The sequence below is a fragment of the Lepus europaeus genome, chromosome 7, assembly GCF_033115175.1.
Source record: "Lepus europaeus isolate LE1 chromosome 7, mLepTim1.pri, whole genome shotgun sequence".
NCBI lineage: Eukaryota > Metazoa > Chordata > Mammalia > Lagomorpha > Leporidae > Lepus > Lepus europaeus.
In genome coordinates, this window is record NC_084833.1 from 16,148,233 (window position 1) to 16,167,604 (window position 19,372).

At 38.8% G+C, this 19,372-nt stretch overlaps 1 protein-coding gene across 1 annotated transcript; it reads left to right on the forward strand.

Annotated features, from left to right (window-relative positions):
- The first annotated feature begins 7,730 nt into the window (after positions 1-7,730).
- LOC133764297 (olfactory receptor 4C11-like) lies at positions 7,731-8,663 on the forward strand. Its single transcript, XM_062197967.1, has one exon. It carries the CDS (start codon positions 7,731-7,733, stop codon positions 8,661-8,663), a length of 933 nt encoding a protein of 310 aa, XP_062053951.1.
- The last annotated feature ends 10,709 nt before the right edge of the window (positions 8,664-19,372 follow it).

Sequence of the window (19,372 nt, forward strand, 5' to 3'; positions counted from 1 at the left end):
CAGAAGGACTGTCTCAGCAAGGCATGAGAAGGACAGCTGAGGTCCTCTTGGTAGTTTTAGGTTTGTTGAGAACTACACTCTGTGTAAGAAAGCCGGGGCTTCCCAGTGGTCCTGCTAATGATTGCTGTATTCCAAAGTTTAGAGAAGAACACTCAGTCTCATTATTCTTCAAAATTTCCATTGCTTTGTAGAATTTTAATCAAGCAGAATGTTAGTGTAGGAGAAAGGGTTAATGCTTTATGCAAGGTTGAGTTGTTTGTGGAAAAGAATTAAAAGGCAACAGGTTCCCTGGTATATACTTCCCACTAGAATAAAGACACATGTTAATAAAAGTTTAATTCTATATATGCTACAAATACTACAATGGCTGGGAAGTCAAAACTCTGGAATAGATCTAGTGAACATTTAAATAAGTACAATAAATAAATTAGAGTTATAGAAATTACTTCTAAGAGGGGGTACATTTAAAAAGGGCCTGCTTTGAACGTGGGGCTTCTAGTAACGATTACATTAGGAAGGTACTATTCTAGCTTGTGTAGTCAGTTTCTGCATAGTTCAGCAGCATTGCAGGCCTTGGCTTGTGTGGGCAGCCCGTTATCTCGCACCCATCTGTGATTGTAACTCATGTTCCAAATGTGCCCTTGAAAATCAAAGAAATTGTAATGTAAAAAAATGGACAACAGACTTTTCATTGTAAGAAGAAAGAATCATTATGTGACATGATCTAAAAATAAAGTCTGTGCTCGCAAGCCAGAGCCATGCCATCAGCCTTGCTGTGAGTGTGTCTCTCATTTCTTCGAGCACCGACACCTTCAAGCCCTGGGGCCCCTGGACTGGCTGGAGCTGGTCTCCTGCAAGATTACCTTCTATGAAATTAATTTTTCTCTCAAGTGAATTGTCATTTGAAATATCTCCCTCATGTGATGAAACAGAAGACACCATGAACATCATGTGAAAAGAGCCTAGTGTATGAAGAGTATTCAGTAAATATTTGGGTAGTAAAATTAATTCAATGAAAATGAAACCATTAGTAAGCGTTTCTTTTTGCTAACAATAGTCAATAAAACGAAACAGAGAAGTTTTTAGTTTTTCTTTTTAACGTTTATTTAAGAAAAACAAATTCCAATAAAAATGAAACCATTAGTAAGCGTCTCTGTTTGCTAACATGAGTCAATAAAACAAATAGTAAATTTTTTTGTTTCCTTTTCAAATATTTACTTATAATTTTTAAACATTTATTTAATCTTTAATAATACATAATAAATATCTAATAAATTTTTGTTTTTAACATTTATTTAATAATATTTAGTAAATATTTAATGAATGTATTTTTAAATATTAAATATTATTAAACATTTTAGATATTTGAATATTTAATAAATATACATTTACAAAGTACAACTTTTGGATTATAGCGGCTTTTTCTCCCCATAACTACCCTCCCACCCCCAAGCATCCCATCTCCCACTCCCTCTCCTATCTCATTCTTCATCAAGATTCAGTTTCAATTATTTTATATACAGAAGATCAATTTCATATACACTAAGTAACAATTTCAACAGTTTGCACCCACACAGAAACACAAAGTATAAAGTACTGTTTGAGTACTAGTTATGCCATTAAATCACATAGTACAACACATTAAGGACAGAGATTCTACATGAGGAGTAAGTGCACAGTGACTCCTATTGTTAACAATTGACATTGGTATTTATGACGTCACTAATCACCTGAGCCACTTGTCGTGAGTGTCAAGGCTATGGAACCCTCCTGAGTTTGTCAACTCTGATCTTATTTAAACAAGGCCATAATCAAAGTGGACGTCCTCTCCTCCCTTCAGGGAAAGGTACCTCCTTAGATGGACCATTCTTTCCACTGGGATCTCACTCGCAGAGATCCTTCTTTTTTTTTTTTTTTTTTGCCAGCGTGTCTTGGCTTTCCATGCCTAAAATACTCTCATGGGCTGTTTAGTCAGATCCAAATGCCTTAGGCGCTGATTCTGAGGCCAGAATGCTGTTCAGGACATCTGTCATTCTATGGGTCTGCTTTGTATCCCGCTTCACATGTTGGATAGTTCTCTCCTTTGTAATCTATCAGTTAGTATTAGCAGACACTACTCTTGTTTATATGATCCCTTTGACACTTAATCCTATCATTATGATCAATTATGAACTGAAACTGATCACTTGGACTAGTGAGATGGCATTGGTCCATGCCACCTTGATGGGATTGAATTGGAATCCCCTGGCACGTTTCTAACTCCACCATTAGGCATGAGTCTGAGTGAGCATCTGCTGAACTGTACACCTCTCTCTCTCATACTCCCACTCTTATATTTAACAGGGATCACTTTTCAGTTAAATTTAAACAGCTCACAATAATTGTGTCTTAATTAAAGAGTTCAGCCAATGGTATTAAGTAGAACAAAAAAATTACTAAAAGGAATAAAGTAGTAAGGTATATCTCGACAGTCAGGACAAGGGCTAATCAAGACATTATTTCCCACAGTGTTTTTTCACTTCAACAGGTTTCCTTTTAGGTGCTCAGTTAGTTGTCACCAATCAGGGAGAACACATGATATTTGTCCCTTAGGGACTGGCTTAATTCACTCAGCATGATGTTTTCCAGATTCCTTTATTTTGTTGCAAAGACTGGATTTCATTTTCTACTGTTGTATAGTATTCTATAGAGTACATATCCCATAATTTCTTTATCCAGTCTTCTTTTGATGGGCATTTAGGTTGATTCCAAGCCTTAGCTATTGTGAACTGAGCTGCAATAAACATTGAGGTGCAGACAACTCTTTTCTTTGCCAATTAAATTTCCTGTGGGTCATTTCCAAGGAGTGGGATGGCTGGGTTGTATGGTCGGGTTATATTCAGGTTTCTGAGGAATCTCCAGACTGACTTCCATAGTGGCTGTACCAGTTTACATTCCCACCAACAGTGGGTTAGTGTCCCTTTCCCCACATCCTCTCCAGCATCTGTTGGTGGTAGATTTCTGTATGTAAGCCAATCTAACTGGGGTGAGGTGAATCCTCATTGTGGTTTTGATTTGCATTTCCCTGATTGCTAGTGATCTTGAACATTTTTTCATGTGTCTGTTGGCCATTTGGATTTCCTCTTCTGAAAAATGTCTATTGAGGTCCTTGACCCATCTCTTAAGTGGGTTGTTTGTTTCGTTGTTATAGAGTTTCTTGATCTGTTTGTAGATTCTGGTTATTAATCCTTTATCAGTTGCATAGTTTGCAAATATTTTTTTCCCATTCTGTCGGTTGCCTCTTCACTTTCCTGACTGTTTCTTTTTTAGCACCGAGACTTCTCAGTTTGATGTAATCCCAATTGTAATCCCAATTTGGCTTTGACTGCCTGTGCCTTCGGGGTCTTTCCAAGTAGTCTTTGCCTGGGCCTATATATTTGCAGGGTTTCTCTGATGTTCCCTAATACTTTGATGGTGTCAGGTCATAGATTTAGATCTTTAATCCATGCTGAGTGATTTTTATGTAAAGTATAAGGTATGGGTCTTGCTTCATGCTTCTGCAATGGAAATCCAGTTTTCCCAGCACCATTTTTTGAATAGACTGTCCTTGGCCTAAGAATTGGTTTTAGATCCCTAATCAAATATAAGTTGGCTGTAGATGTTTGGATTGATTTCTGGTGTTTCTATTCTGTTCTGTTGGTCTATCCATCTGTTTCTGAACCAGTGCCATGCTGTTTTGATTATAACTACCCCATACTATGCCCAGATTTCTGCTATTGTGATGCCTCCAGCTTTGCTTTAGTTGTACAACATTGCTTTAGCTATTCAAAGTCTCCTGTGCCTCCATATGAATTTCAGCATCATTTTTTCCAGATCTGAGAAGAATGTCTTTGACATTTTGATTGGTATCGCATTGAATCTATAATTGCATTTGTGAGAATGGACCAAAATATTAAATTTTTATAATCTGAGAGGTAGCGTTCATTGTTTTTTGTTTGTTTGTTTGTTTGTTTGTTTTGTTTCGTTTTTTGACAGGCAGAGTTTAGATTTTAGAGAGAGAGAGACAGAGAGGAAGGTCTTCCTTCCGTTGGTTCATCCCCCAAGTGGCTGCTATAGCCAGTGTGGTGTGCTGATGCAAAGCAGGAGCCAGGTACTTCCTCCTGGTCTCCCATGGGGTGCAGGGCTCAAGGACCTGGGCCATCCTCCACTGCAATCCTGGGCCACAGCAGAGAGCTGTACTGGAAGAGGGGCAACTGGGAAAGAATCCAGCTTCCCAAATGGGAATAGAACCCGGAATGCCGGCACCACAGGTGGGGGATTAGCCTAGTGAGCCACGGTGCTGGCCATGCTAGCATTCATTGTAAACATTCATTCTCAGAATCATGCTATAAAGTTGAGGCTTATTGGGAGGAGACATTTATGGCACACAGAACAGACTCTCTGGTAGAACAACACACTGCCTTCCTAGGGTTATCTTAGAAAAAAAAATTACAAGTCTATTACAGGAGCTGGAAAATGTGTTTCCTAACCAGACAGGGGTGACTAGGGCCCTGTGTGCGAGAAAACCTCTGTCTTAGAGCCTCTCTCCATTATCAACAACTGTTGCCTCACCCTATTGTGTTCTGCATCACTCCCCCCACTGTCCATTTTCATTGTTCTTCCTTTGATTTGATACTATCCTGCTTGAGGCACTCAACACACAAAATCTTATTAGCTATGAGGATGATTAAGTTGCCATCCTTCCAGGCTAAATAGGTAAATCAAAAGTTAAATAAATTACAAAATCTGAGATGCTTCTGAGCAAGAAATGAAGAAACACCTTAGCGAATAAAAATGCCTAGAGTATTAACATCTTGTCTCATGTCTTAAGATAATCCCTCTGGAATACAGAAAGAAGTTTTTTTTTTTTTTAAGTATTTATAAGAAAGCTGGATTCAAAAGGGAACAGACAGATTTGACACCAATTGAATGTCTTCTAGTAGGTAAGTGGCAGATTATTTCCCACTTTTGAGCTCAGAGATTTATCATTACCGCATAACCCAGTATAAATTATAATATGAATATTTACATATGTTTTGTGAGATTCACAAAGGCTTTCCATACAAAAGGAAGCTTTGCAGGATGAGCCCTCACCCAGAATTACAGGCAACAAGAACTTGGAAGAGTTCATGCCTGATGAAAAATTATGGAAAGTGATTAATAGAGAATGATGACTTTGCAAAGATTTTGGAAGATGTCATATTTTTAATTTCAATAAACATATTTCAATGCATTATGTATCACAAGGAAGACATTGTTGCCCTTTGCAGGTTTCTAAAGAGAATTAATAATGTGATTTGCATTCAACATACACCAGATATTCAGTGAGAAGAGAGGAATTATATTTTCATACAAAATTCAGAACAAACATATTATTCAGTTGGCTAAAACTGGATAATTAGGGTGACAACTTGGACAGAGGTGTAGCTAGAAATATTTTGGGTAAAAATTGTATTTTATTCATTATTTATCCCTGCAAATTCTTATTTAAATTTTCAATTTATCAACATTGGCCCCTCTACAGCATTCATGCTTTCTTTCAAAAACAAAATAAGTAAATATTGAGATGAGAGTCGGTATGGTTAATACTAAAAATGTATGGAACTAATACTGAACTTCATGACGACCCTTGATTCTGAGCCAAGTCCATTTTCCCCAACATCTCTTGATTAGATAGCTGGAATTATGGGGGGAGGTTCTCAAGGAGGTAGATTGTAACCCTGTTTTAGTTAAGCTTCTGAGGGATAATGGGTTTGGGAATACCTGTTAATGCTCTCATACTATGGTGACTTCTGCAAAACAATAGAAGGTGTGGATTTCTTTCAGAGACAGAAATCTAACATAACTGAATGTAGAGGGAAGGGTCTTTTGAGAAAGAATCCTACAGGAGCAGCCACTCTTCCTGCTGTTGTGTCTGCAATGCAATACAGAAGTAGAAAAGAAGCCACCTAACTCTGCATTGCACAATCGCTTATTCTCCACCTTTCCTTTATTAATTTTATTTCAACCATCTGTTAACTACAATACAAACACAGTATTACTCTTTTAACTAGTGTAGGCATTTTAAACTTCACTAATCTTTAGTTGAAGAGTTGAAATAAGTGCAGTAGTTCTAGAAAATGCCCTATAAGTACATATGCTATTATGTCTGAAAATCTTTACTACATGCTTTTGTGTTGGTTTCCTATGAGAACCTATACCAAAAAAAAAAAATGGAGATAGAATAACACTCATAAACATCTAAGAAACTCTACATCAGTTTGAAAAGGATTGAAAAATTTCAGTTCTCCTTGGATTCCTTTAGGGCCAAGCATTTTTTTTTTTTATAAAGAAATTCCTCAGACAATTTTATGTGTGTCAGAGTCCCAGTGTCTTTCATAGTCATTAGCTGTTGTGCAGAGTATAATTTCCACTCCAGGTTTTAGATCTAATTCATTAAATTATTTAAAAATCACCCTCAGTTTTGTTTTTGTTTTGGATACGGTTTTGGATACCTGAATGATGAAAACTATAATATATTCGCTATATTAAAACCAATGATATTCTTTCAAACTACGCACTTGTTTTGTTTGCTTGTTTGTTTGTTTCTTTTTGACAGGCAGAGTGGACAGTGAGAGAGAGACAGAGAGAGGCCAGCGCGCTGCGGCCGGCGCACCGCGCTGATCCGATGGCAGGAACCAGGTGCTTCTCCTGGTCTCCCATGGGGTGCAGGGCCCAAGAACTTGGGCCATCTTCCACTGCACTCCGGGGCCACAGCAGAGAGCTGGCCTGGAAGAGGGGCAACCGGGACAGAATCCAGCACCCCAACCGGGACTAGAACCTGGTGTCCAGGCGCCCCAAGGCAGAGGATTAGCCTGTTGAGCCACGGCACCGGCTTCAAACTACACACTTTTAAAATCCTTGATTCAGTCACAAAACTAAAATCCTAAATAGGAAAACCATAAAAAAGTGCTATAATACCCACCTTTCATTATATTTAAAAGAATATTCAAGGATTCTCAGTGTTCTAATGTTTCCTTTTAATAAAGCAAAGGAAAATTAGAAAGGGAATAGTTAAAATATTAGTAACTAAGTAGGCAGATTATCTAGAGGTTATAAGCATTTCCATTCCTTTTTTGAAGGTGGAATGTTTGGGAGAAATTCTGCAGAGAAGCAGACAACATTATCTAGTACAAATAAGATATGTTTGTATAAACATGCCTACATATTTAGCGTACTAAATATGTATAAATTCTCTTTAGAAGAGCAGTAATGAGTGACTTTATATCACAACACTCCAAAGACAGATAAATTCATCCTAAATGATGAGTGATGTGCCCTCTAAAACGTGGACCCTGATGCTTACTGGATATAGTAACAATGAAGCTAATATTAAATAGGTATACAACTTGATTTTGCATAAATTGAATTAGCAAAATCACTCAGAACCTTCCCCAAACTGACGAGGTCTTATAATCAAAGAAGGCTATAGGAGAACGTTACATTCATAAGCATATTTGCTGCGCATAATAACCTTATGAACTTGTCACTCAAATTGAGAAACAACCGTTGATGGGACTTATTAAGAAATCTCAGACAGAATCTCTCTGATGAGGAATTTTAAAGTTTGATGAAAATATTTCATAACATCAATAAGCACACCACAAATGTATCCCTTTGTTTTTTGCAGGTAAATCATTTCACCCTTGTCCCTTCTCCTCATTCATGAAGCCATGAAGCTGCATAATAATGTGACTGAGTTCATTCTACTGGGGTTGACAGACGATCCTGATAGGAGGAAAATGGTGTTTGTCACATTTTTGTTTTTCTATTTGGGAACAATATTGGGGAACTTGCTGATTCTTGTTACCATCAAGACCAGCCGAGCACTTGGGAGTCCAATGTACTTCTTCCTTTTTCACTTATCCTTATCTGATACCTGCTTCTCTACCTCGGTAGCCCCCAGAACCATTGCAGATGCACTTTTGGAGAAAGGGATTATTTCTTTCAGTGAATGCATTATCCAAGTCTTTACGTCCCATTTTTTTGGCTGCCTGGAGATCTTCATCCTTGTCCTCATGGCTGCTGACCGCTATGTGGCCATCTGTAAGCCCTTGTACTACATGACCATCATGAGCCCCCAGGTCTGTACCATCTTGGTGGCCTTAGCCTGGGTGGGGTCCTGTGTGCATTCTTCAGCTCAGATTTCCCTTGCCTTGAGGTTACCTTTCTGTGGTCCTAATTTGATTGATCACTATTTCTGTGACTTGCAGCCCTTGTTGAAGCTGGCCTGTGCAGACACCTATGTGACCAACCTACTCCTGGTGTCCAATAGTGGGGCCATTTGCACAGTGAGTTTTGTCATGCTAATGTTCTCCTATGGGATCATCCTGCGTTCTCTGAGGAACCACAGTGCTGAAGGGAGGAGAAAAGCCCTCTCTACCTGCATCTCTCACATCACTGTGGTCATCCTGTTCTTTGGTCCTTGCATATTCATATACACACGCCCTGCCACCACTTTCCCCGTGGATAAGATGATAGCAGTGTTTTATACAATTGGAACACCTTTGCTGAACCCTCTGATTTATACGCTGAGAAATGCAGAGGTGAAAAATGCCATGAGGAGACTGTGGAGCAAGAAGTTGATCTCAGATGACACACGATGAGTGGAGGCTTCAAATTCTAATTCCTTGTTTGAATTCAATAGGGGATATGATCTGTCATTGTGGATTTAATATAAGCCTATATTGAGGCATGGGGATACGTTCCCTCTTGTAATGATGCAATGGGAACACATAAACCAGTTGCTGTTTGGTTTGTTTTGTGTCGAGAGATCCAGCATGTGGTGAAAAGAAATGTGCAAGCTCTTTGCTTGCCTTGTTGTTCCCTGCTGTGAATCCGGATCTCTTGCCTGCCTAGCATCACTTATGACTTAGCCAGCTGTTTTCCCTGCTCTTCTCTATGCTGACTTCTAGATTTCTCTGCAAATAGTTACCCATGTATATATGCACTTTTATATTTTCATCATGGTTAGGCTTCCCGCTTTCAAATGGTTTTCTCTATTAGTACTTTAAATATTATGGTTCTGTCATTTCTGATCAGCTACATAATTGCTTTCCGTAGTTCAGCTGAAACTACTAGATTCAAATAATCTTAAAATCTTCAGTGGTAAATAATTCTATACATACATACCTGTGTATGAATTTATGTGTGTATGTATGTGTATATATATATATATATATATATATATATATATATATTCTACTATATACTGAATATATCCTATATACACTAGGGTAATCTCCATTCTAATTCTTTGGTGTATATGTTGAAATTATCATGCATTTACTTAGGTTCTTTATAGAAGAGTAGGAGAACACAGAAAATAATATTCTCTCTTCTGAAGGAGACTCGATCTTAAGAAGGCTCTGACATTAGTGTATAAGCATAAATCAATCTTTTTCAAAATTTGTCTTTTTCCCCCAGTGGAAGGAATGGGCCATCAAGGAGGGAGTCGCCTTTCTCTGAAGGGAGGAAGGAACCTCCACTGTGATATGGCCTTGACTAAACAAGTTCAGAGTTGGAGAACTCAAGGGGCTTCCATAGCCTTGACAGTTCATGGCAAGAGACTGGGGTGATTACTAACATCATAAATAAGGGTGTCAATTGTTGAATCAACAACAGGAGTCACTGAGCAAATGTTCCCCACGTAGGATCTCTGTCCTTAATGTGTTTTACTATGAGAGTTAAAGATAACATAACTAGTCGAACAATACTATATAATTTGTGCAGTTGTGTGAGCGCAGTCTGTTGAAATCTTTGCTTAGTATATACTAAGTTAATCTTCTTTATATGAAGATAATTGAAAATGAAACTCAATGACGGTTGGGATGGGAGAAGGAGTGTGAGAGGGGAGGGCTGTGGGAAGGAGTGAAGTTGGGGAGGGAAAGCCACAACAATGCAAAAGTTGCACCTTGTAAATTCACATTTATTAAATAAAATAAATAAATAAATAAATTTTGTATTTTTCTGTTAATTATTCTTCCTTATATTTTTGCAGAGAGCATTAAGTTTTCTCTTAAATCATAACTACAATAGAAAATTGTTTACACTATAAGGCTATGGCACCTAAAACATGTTTAGCTCAAGTTAACTTAGAGGTATTTGTATGGGCTAGAAATAAATAGTGCAACCAGTTGATGAAAGGAAATGTGAAGATAATTTAACAGATTAAAAGATGTGAGAAAACAGAAGAATATTTTTAGACCGTATAACAGAGTTTATTTCAATCCATAAAAGATTAACTTGATAACCAATTCAAATTTTTTGGATGAAAATTATAATTCTGGGAGAGCGGCAAGATGGAAGAATAGGAAGGGAGCACACTGATAGTTCGGGAAGACACAGGTTAATAAAAGTGGAGATACTGCAGGGTCAAGGAAGTATAGGGGAAAAAACAGCAGAGGAAACTCTTCCAGAACCAGTGATTCACAGTGGACCTGCGTGGAGAGTGTGGGAGTCCATGGTTCGGGACATCAGCAGCAGAATCAACACACCAGCTCTGGAACGTGAGGTGAGCTGAACCTCAATAGCCCAAGACACAGGTGGGCAAAAAAGAGACTACAGGGAACCAGGCTTGAACCCTGTGGGGAAAACTTCACCAGGCTAACTAGAAGAGAGAGGAAAAAAAAAAAGTGACCAATATGGACACGAGGTTCTCTCTCTTCGCTCACCTCTCAAAGGCGAGCAAGACAAAGAGCAGTCACCATTTTGGACATATGTCATAAGTGGGGTGACCTTAGGTCTGTACCGGCCCTCACCCTAGCAGAAAAACCTGACTCGAGGCGGGGGTGAAATAACAGGAGATTAGGACCTAGTGAATGTGTGGTGCTAATGAACTGAGACTGTGAGAAAAGGGACTGTGGGGGAGAGAACTCACTGAATTCACGTGAGTACTCTCCAGAGATGCTACAATTCAGTAACCATGGCAACCCAGTGGGAGACTGCAGGAGAATTTGAGCCCACACTGAGGGCAGCACAGATTCCCTGTGTGGTCCTTGGGAAAGAGCTTCCAATTTCTGGCTCCTGTGAGTATATCATTGGCCTGCTAAATACCTCCAATTCCAATCAGCTGTGTGGAATTACTTCCCTTTTGAATAAAAAAAGGGGGGGGGAGAAAGAAAGAAAGAGAGAGAGAGATTCATCACACCTATCCTGTAGTGTCACCTTTGGCACACCCTTAACCCTGAGGAACCAAACAGAGCTCTCAGGCCACATCCATCTCAAGCATCTAAGGCTTCGTCAAAAGCAGACAATCCACTTAATATGGTCATAGTATAACAAGAAAAAACACCACAGCGAGGACAGAAGAATCCAAAGAATTTATCCACAATGCCAAGCAGCAAATGCAGAAACCGAGGAAACAAGAAGAAGGAAGACATTATGACACCCCCAAATGAACAAGACACCCCAAGCCAAGATTACAAAGATGATGAGATGGAAGAAATGCAAGATATGGATTTCAAAAAATTTATGATAAGAACAATTAGAAGTTTTAAAAAAAATGCTTGAACTAAGGAATGCCTTACTGGACAGGATAGAAAATCTCCTTCTAGAAAATGAAATCTTAAGGAGGAATCAAAGTGAAACGCAGAAACAGTAGAACAAGAAAGTGTGATAGTGAAGAGAAATCAAAATGAAATGAAGAACTCAATAGATCAAATGACAAACACATTTTAGAGCTTTAAAAACAGAGTCAGTGAAACAGAACAGAGAATATTGGACTTAGAAGAAGGAGCACAGGAAAGTATACAGTCAAACCAAAGAAAAGAAGAGGAAATTAGAAATCGAAAAAATATTGTTGGGAATCTACAAGATATTATTAAGAAACCCAACATTCGGGTTCTAGGAGTTCCTGAAGGCATGGAGAGAGAGAAAGGATTAGAAAGCCTTGTTGGTGAGTTATTGCAGAAAACTTCCCGGGTTTGGAGAAGGACAGAGACATCTTAGTACAGGAAGCTCATAGAACCCCTATTAAACATGACCAAAAAAAGATCCTCACCACGACACGTTGTGATCAAACTCAACACAGTGAAACATAAAGAAAAGATTCTAAAATGTGCAAGAGAGAAACGTCAGATTACTCTCAGAGGATCTCTAATTAGATTCACAGCAGACTTCTCATCAGAAACCCTACAAGCTAGAAGGAAATGGCGAGACATAGCCCAGGTACTAAGAGAGAAAAACTGCCAGCCCAGAATATTATATCCTACAAAGCTCTCATTTGTAAATGAAGGTGAAATATAGACCTTTCATACCAAACAGAAATTGAAAGAATTTGTTGCCACTCGTCCAACCCTGCCAAAGATGCTTAAAGATGTGTTACACACAGAAACACAGAAACAGGGTCATCAATATGAAGGAAGGTAAAGGAAGGAAACCTCACAGCAAAAGATCACAGGGAGTTCAAAGCATATATTAGAAAATATCCTTGACAAATGGTAGGGCAAAGTTACTACTTATCAAAAGTCACATTGAGTGTTAATGGCCTGAATTATCTAGTTAAAAGACACCAATTGGCTGATTGGGTTAAGGAACAAAACCCTTCTATTTGCTGATTACAAGAAACTCATCTTGAGAGCGGCAAGATGGCGGAATAGGCAGAGAGCAAACTATTAGTCCGGAGACAGAGACAGGTGAATATAAGTGGAGATACTGCAGGGTCAAGGAAGAGTAGGGGATGAAACAGCATAGGAAACTCTTCCGGAACTAGTAATTCACAGTGTACCTGCGTGGAGAGCACGGGAGCCCAAGTTCGGGACACCAGCAGCAGACTCAACGCACCAGCGCTGGAACGCGAGGTGAGCCGAACCACAATAGCCCGAGACACCAGCGGGCAAGCGGAAAGAGGAGGCTAGAGGGAACGAGGCTTGAAACTCCGTGGGGAAAAGTTCACCAGGCTAACTAGAAGAGAGAGAGGAAAAAAATAAAAAAAGCAACCGATACGGACACAAGTTTCTCTCTCTCCGCTCACCTCTCAAAGGCGAGCAAGACAGAGCAGGCACCATTTTGGACATACGTCATAAGCAGGGCGACCTCAGGTCTGCACCGGCCCTGAGCCTAGCAGAAAAACCTGACTCTGGGGGGAGGGGTGAAATAACAGGAGATTAGCATCTAACTTGGCAACCCAGTGGGAGATTTCAGGAGAATTGGAGCCCACACTGAGGGCAGCAGAGATTGCCTGTGTGGTCCGTGGGAAAGAGCTTCCGATCTCTGGCTCCTGTGGGTATATCATTTGCCTGCTAACTACCTCCAATTACGTTCAGCTGTGCGGAATTACTTCCCTTTTGAATCAAAAAAGAGAGAGATTTACCACACCTAACCTGGGAATGTCATCTTTGACACACCCTCAGCCCTGAGAAACCAAACACAGCTCTCAGTCCACGCTCATCTCAAGCCTCTAAGGCACCACTGAAAGCAGACAGTACACTTAATATAGAGCCATAGTGTAACAAGAAAAAAACACCACAGTGAAGAAACCAAATATCTCCAACATGCCAAACAACAAACGCAAAAACCAAGCTAACAAGAACAAGGAAGACACTATGACACCCCCAAATGAAAAAGACACCCCAATTCAAGATTATGAAGATGAGGAGATTGAAGAAATACAAGAAGCAGATCTCAAAAAATTGATAAGAACATTAAGAAGTTCTCAAAAACAAATTCTTGAACTACAGAAATCCCTAATGGACAAGGTAGAAAATCTCTCTCGTGAAAATGAAATATTAAGGAGGAATCAAAATGAAATGAAACAACTAGTGGAACAAGAAATGGTGAGAGTGACGAGAAATCTTAATGAAATGAAGAATTCAATAGATCAAATGACAAACACATTAGAGAGTCTTAAAAACAGAATGGGCGAAGCAGAAGAGAGAATATCAGACTTAGAAGACAGAGAACAGGAAAGGAAACAATCAAATCAAAGAAAAGAAGAAGAAATCAGAAATCTAAAAAATACTGTCAGGAATCTACAGGATACTCTTAAAAAACCCAACATTCGAGTTCTAGGAGTACCTGAAGGCATGGAGAGAGAGAAAGGATTAGAAGGCCTTTTCAGTGAGATACTAGCAGAAAATTTCCCAGGTTTGGAGAAAGACAGAGACATCCTAATACAGGAAGCTCATAGAACCCCTAATAAACATGACCAAATGAGATCCTCACCACGACACGTCGTAATCAAACTCACCACAGTGAAACACAAAGAAAAGATCCTAAAATGTGCAAGAGAGAAACGCCAGATTACTCTCAGAGGATCTCCAATTAGACTCACAGCTGACTTCTCTTCAGAAACCCTACAAGCTAGAAGGGAATGGCGAGACATAGCCCAGGTGCTAAGAGAGAAAAACTGCCAGCCCAGAATATTATATCCTGCAAAGCTCTCATTTGTGAATGAAGGTGAAATTAAGACCTTTCACAGCAAACAGAAATTGAAAGAATTTGTCGCCACTCGTCCAGCCCTGCAAAACATGCTTAAAGATGTGTTGCATACAGAAACACAGAAACACGGTCACCAATATGAAAGAAGGTAAAGGTAGGAAACCTCACACCAAAAGATCACAGGAATCTCAAACCATATATTAGAAAGTATCTTTGGCTAATGGCAGGGCAAAGTTACTCCTTCTCAATAGTCACATTGAATGTTAATGGCTTGAACTGTCCAGTTAAAAGACACCGATTGGCTGACTGGGTTAAGGAACAAAACCCATCCTTTTGCTGCTTACAAGAAACCCATCTATCCAACAATGATCCATACAGGCTGAGAGTGAAAGGCTGGAAAAAGATATACCACGCCAACAGAAATGAAAAGAGAGCGGGCGTAGCCATCTTAATATCGGACAACATAAACTTTACCACAAAAACTGTTAGGAGAGACAAAGAGGGGCACTATTTAATGATTAAGGGATCCATTCAACAGGAAGATATAACGATTATCAACGTATATGCACCTAATTACAGGGCACCAGCTTATTTAAAAGACTTGTTAAGGGACTTAAAAGGAGACATAGACCCCAATACAATAGTACTGGGGGACTTCAATACTCCACTCTCAGAGATAGACAGATCAACAGGACAGAAGATCAACAAGGAGACAGTAGATTTAAACGACACTATAGCCCAAATGGATCTAACAGATATCTACAGAACATTTCATCCTACATCTAAGGACTTTACATTCTTCTCAGCAGTACATGGAACCCTCTCTAGGATTGACCACATACTAGGCCATAAAGCAAGTCTCAGCAAATTCAAAAGAATTAGAATCATACCATGCAGCTTCTCAGACCACAAAGGAATGAAATTGGAAATTGGCAACTCAGGAATCCCTAGAGCACATGCAAACACATGGAGATTGGACAACATGCTCCTGAATGAACAATGGGTCATAGAAGAAATTAAAAGAGAAATAAAAAATTTTCTGGAAGTAAATGAGGATAACAGCACAACATACCAAAACCTATGGGATACAACAAAAGCAGTGTTAAGAGGAAAGTTTATATCAATAGGTGCCTACATCAAGAAATTGGAGAGGCACCAAATAGATGAGCTTTCAAGTCATCTCAAGGATCTAGAAAATCTGCAGCAAACCAAACCCAAACCCAGTAGGAGAAGAGAAATAATTAAAATCAGAGAAGAAATCAACAGGATTGAATCCAAAAAAACATTACAAAAAATCAGCCAAACGAGGAGCTGGTTTTTTGAAAAAATAAACAAAATTGACACCCCATTGGCCCAACTAACTAAAAAAAGAAGAGAAAAGACCCAAATCAATAGGATCAGAGATGAAATGGGAAACGTAACAACAGACGCCACAGAAATAAAAAGAATCATCAGAAATTACTACAAGGACTTGTATGCCAGCAAACAGGGAAATCTATCAGAAATGGACAGATTCTTAGACACATACAACCTCCCTAAATTGAGCCAGGAAGACATAGAAAACCTAAACAGACCAATAACTGACACAGAAATTGAAACAGTAATAAAGGCCCTCCCAACAAAGAAAAGCCCAGGGCCAGATGGATTCACTGCTGAGTTCTACCAGACATTTAGAGAAGAACTAACTCCAATTCTTCTCAAACTATTCAGAGCAATCGAAAAAGAGGGAATCCTCCCAAATTCTTTCTATGAAGCCACCATCACCTTAATTCCTAAGCCAGAAAGAGACGCAACATTGAAAGAGAATTACAGACCAATATCCCTGATGAACATAGATGCAAAAATACTCAATAAAATTCTGGCCAATAGAATGCAACAACACATCAGAAAGATCATCCACCCAGACCAAGTGGGATTCATCCCCGGTATGCAGGGATGGTTCAACATTCGCAAAACAATCAGTGTGATACATCACATTAACAGACTGCAGAAGAAAAACCATATGATTCTCTCAATAGATGCAGAGAAAGCATTTGATAAAATACAACACCCTTTCATGATGAAAACTCTAAGCAAACTGGGTATGGAAGGAACATTCCTTAATACAATCAAAGCAATATATGAAAAACCCACGGCCAACATCCTATTGAATGGGGAAAAGTTGGAAGCATTTCCACTGAAATCTGGTACCAGACAGGGATGCCCTCTCTCACCACTGCTATTCAATATAGTTCTGGAAGTTTTGGCCAGAGCTATTAGGCAAGAAAAAGAAATTAAAGGGATACAAATTGGGAAGGACGAACTCAAACTATCCCTCTTTGCAGATGATATGATTCTTTATTTAGGGGACCCAAAGAACTCTACTAAGAGACTGCTGGAACTCATCGAAGAGTTTGGCAAAGTAGCAGGATATAAAATCAATGCACAAAAATCAACAGCCTTTGTATACACAGGCAATGCCACGGCTGAGGAAGAACTTCTAAAATCAATCCCATTCACAATAGCTACAAAAACAATCAAATACCTTGGAATAAACTTAACCAAAGACGTTAAAGATCTCTACGATGAAAACTACAAAACCTTACAGAAAGAAATAGAAGAGGATACCAAAAAATGGAGAAATCTTCCATGCTCATGGATTGGAAGAATCAATATCATCAAAATGTCTATTCTCCCAAAAGCAATTTATACATTCAATGCAATACCCATCAAGATCCCGAAGACCTTCTTCTCAGATCTGGAAAAAATGATGCTGAAATTCATATGGAGACACAGAAGACCTCGAATAGCCAAAGCAATCCTGTACAACAAAAACAAAGCCGGAGGCATCACAATACCTGATTTCAGGACATACTACAGGGCAGTTGTTATCAAAACAGCATGGTACTGGTACAGAAACAGATGGATAGACCAATGGAACAGAATAGAAACACCAGAAATCAATCCAAACATCTACAGCCAACTTATATTTGACCAAAGATCCAAATCTAATCCCTGGAATAAGGACAGTCTATTCAATAAATGGTGCTGGGAAAATTGGATTTCCACGTGCAGAAGCTTGAAGCAAGACCCATACCTATCACCTTACACAAAAATTCACTCAACATGGATTAAAGACTTAAATCTACGACCTGAAACCATCAAATTATTAGAGAGCATTGGAGAAACCCTGCAAGATATAGGCACAGGCAAAGACTTCCTGGAAAATACTCCAACAGCACAGGCAGTCAAAACCAAAATTAACATTTGGGACTGCATCAAATTGAGAAGTTTCTGTACTTCAAAAGAAACAGTCAGGAAAGTGAAGAGGCAACCAACAGAATGGGAAAAAATATTCGCAAACTATACTACAGATAAAGGATTGATAACCAGAATCTACAAAGAAATCAAGAAAATCCACAACAACAAAACAAACAACCCACTTAAGAGATGGGCCAAGGACCTCAATAGACATTTTTCGAAAGAGGAAATCCAAATGGCCAACAGACACATGAAAAAATGTTCAAGATCACTAGCAATCAGAGAAATGCAAATCAAAACCACAATGAGGTTCCATCTCACCCCGGTTAGAATGGCTCACATTCAGAAATCTACCAACAACAGATGCTGGAGAGGATGTGGGGAAAAAGGGACACTAACCCACTGTTGGTGGGAATGCAAACTGGTTAAGCCACTATGGAAGTCTGTCTGGAGATTCCTCAGAAACCTGAACATAACCCTACCATACAACCCAGCCATCCCACTCCTTGGAATTTACCCAAAGGAAATTAATTTGGCAAATAAAAAAGCCATCTGCACATTAATGTTTATTGCAGCTCAATTCACAATAGCTAAGACCTGGAACCAACCCAAATGCCCATCAACAGTAGACTGGATAAAGAAATTATGGGACATGTACTCCATAGAATACTATACAGCAGTAAGAAACAACGAAATCCAGTCATTTGCAACAAGATGGAGCAATCTGGAAAACATCATGCTGAGTGAATTAAGCCAGTCCCAAAGAGAAAAATATCATTTGTTTTCCCTGATCGGTGACAACTGAGTGCCAAAGGGGAAACCTGTTAAGTGAAATGGACTATAAGCAACAATGAACTGATCAGCTCCTGTCCTGACTTTAGATGTACAATGTAATACTTTATCCTTTTTAGTATTTGTTGTTGTTGTTGTGGTTCTAGTACTATTGGTTGAACTCAGTAATTAACACACAATTATTCTTAGGTGTTTAAATTTTAACTGAAAAGTGATCCCTGTTAAATCTAAGAGTGGAAAAAGAGAGGGAGGAGATGAAGAGCTATGGGTTATTTAACTATGTGCTTATTTTCAAAGACTTGAATAATCACCTTGTAACAATGATCAGATTTGATCTATGTTATGTCATGATTTTAAGGAATCTTATTTCAACCAAATATTTTGGATTTTGATATTGGTCTATTATGCTATGTTATATGTGCGTACATATTGTATGTCCACATGGGGAAATTTTATTAAGAGTTTTATTTTAAATGGCTTATAGATAAGATTGTCCATAAATTTAAGCTGCTAAAATCAATCAAAGATACATTTTAATTTGTATGACCTGAATCTGTGTATCATATGTTTTAAACTTGTCGGTAGAAAGAAACTAAAAACATTTTATATGGTTGTGCTTAAGTTTACTGGTTAAACAAACTACACCATGTTAGATATTTAAGACGGGTTTTCAAATACATGATTCTTAAAATTTATAGAAGGCATTGGACCTTCCGGTAAATGTTTTATTAAGTTCTTATCTAAGGGTTGAAACGGTTTGCTAAGTATTCATGTAATATTGCTATTGTCAGCAAGCGATCTAGGACTTACTCCCTCATTTCTCTATTCTAAGCCCAACTTGTTCTTTCACTTCTCTATTTTCTTCAAGGTAGGGAACTAATTCTATTATGAAGGAATCTGTGGG

What these genes read in the sequence shown, in the direction of transcription:
- LOC133764297 (XM_062197967.1), top strand. Translation starts at nt 7,731, where the DNA reads ATGAAGCTGCATAATAATGTGACTGAGTTCATTCTACTGGGGTTGACA.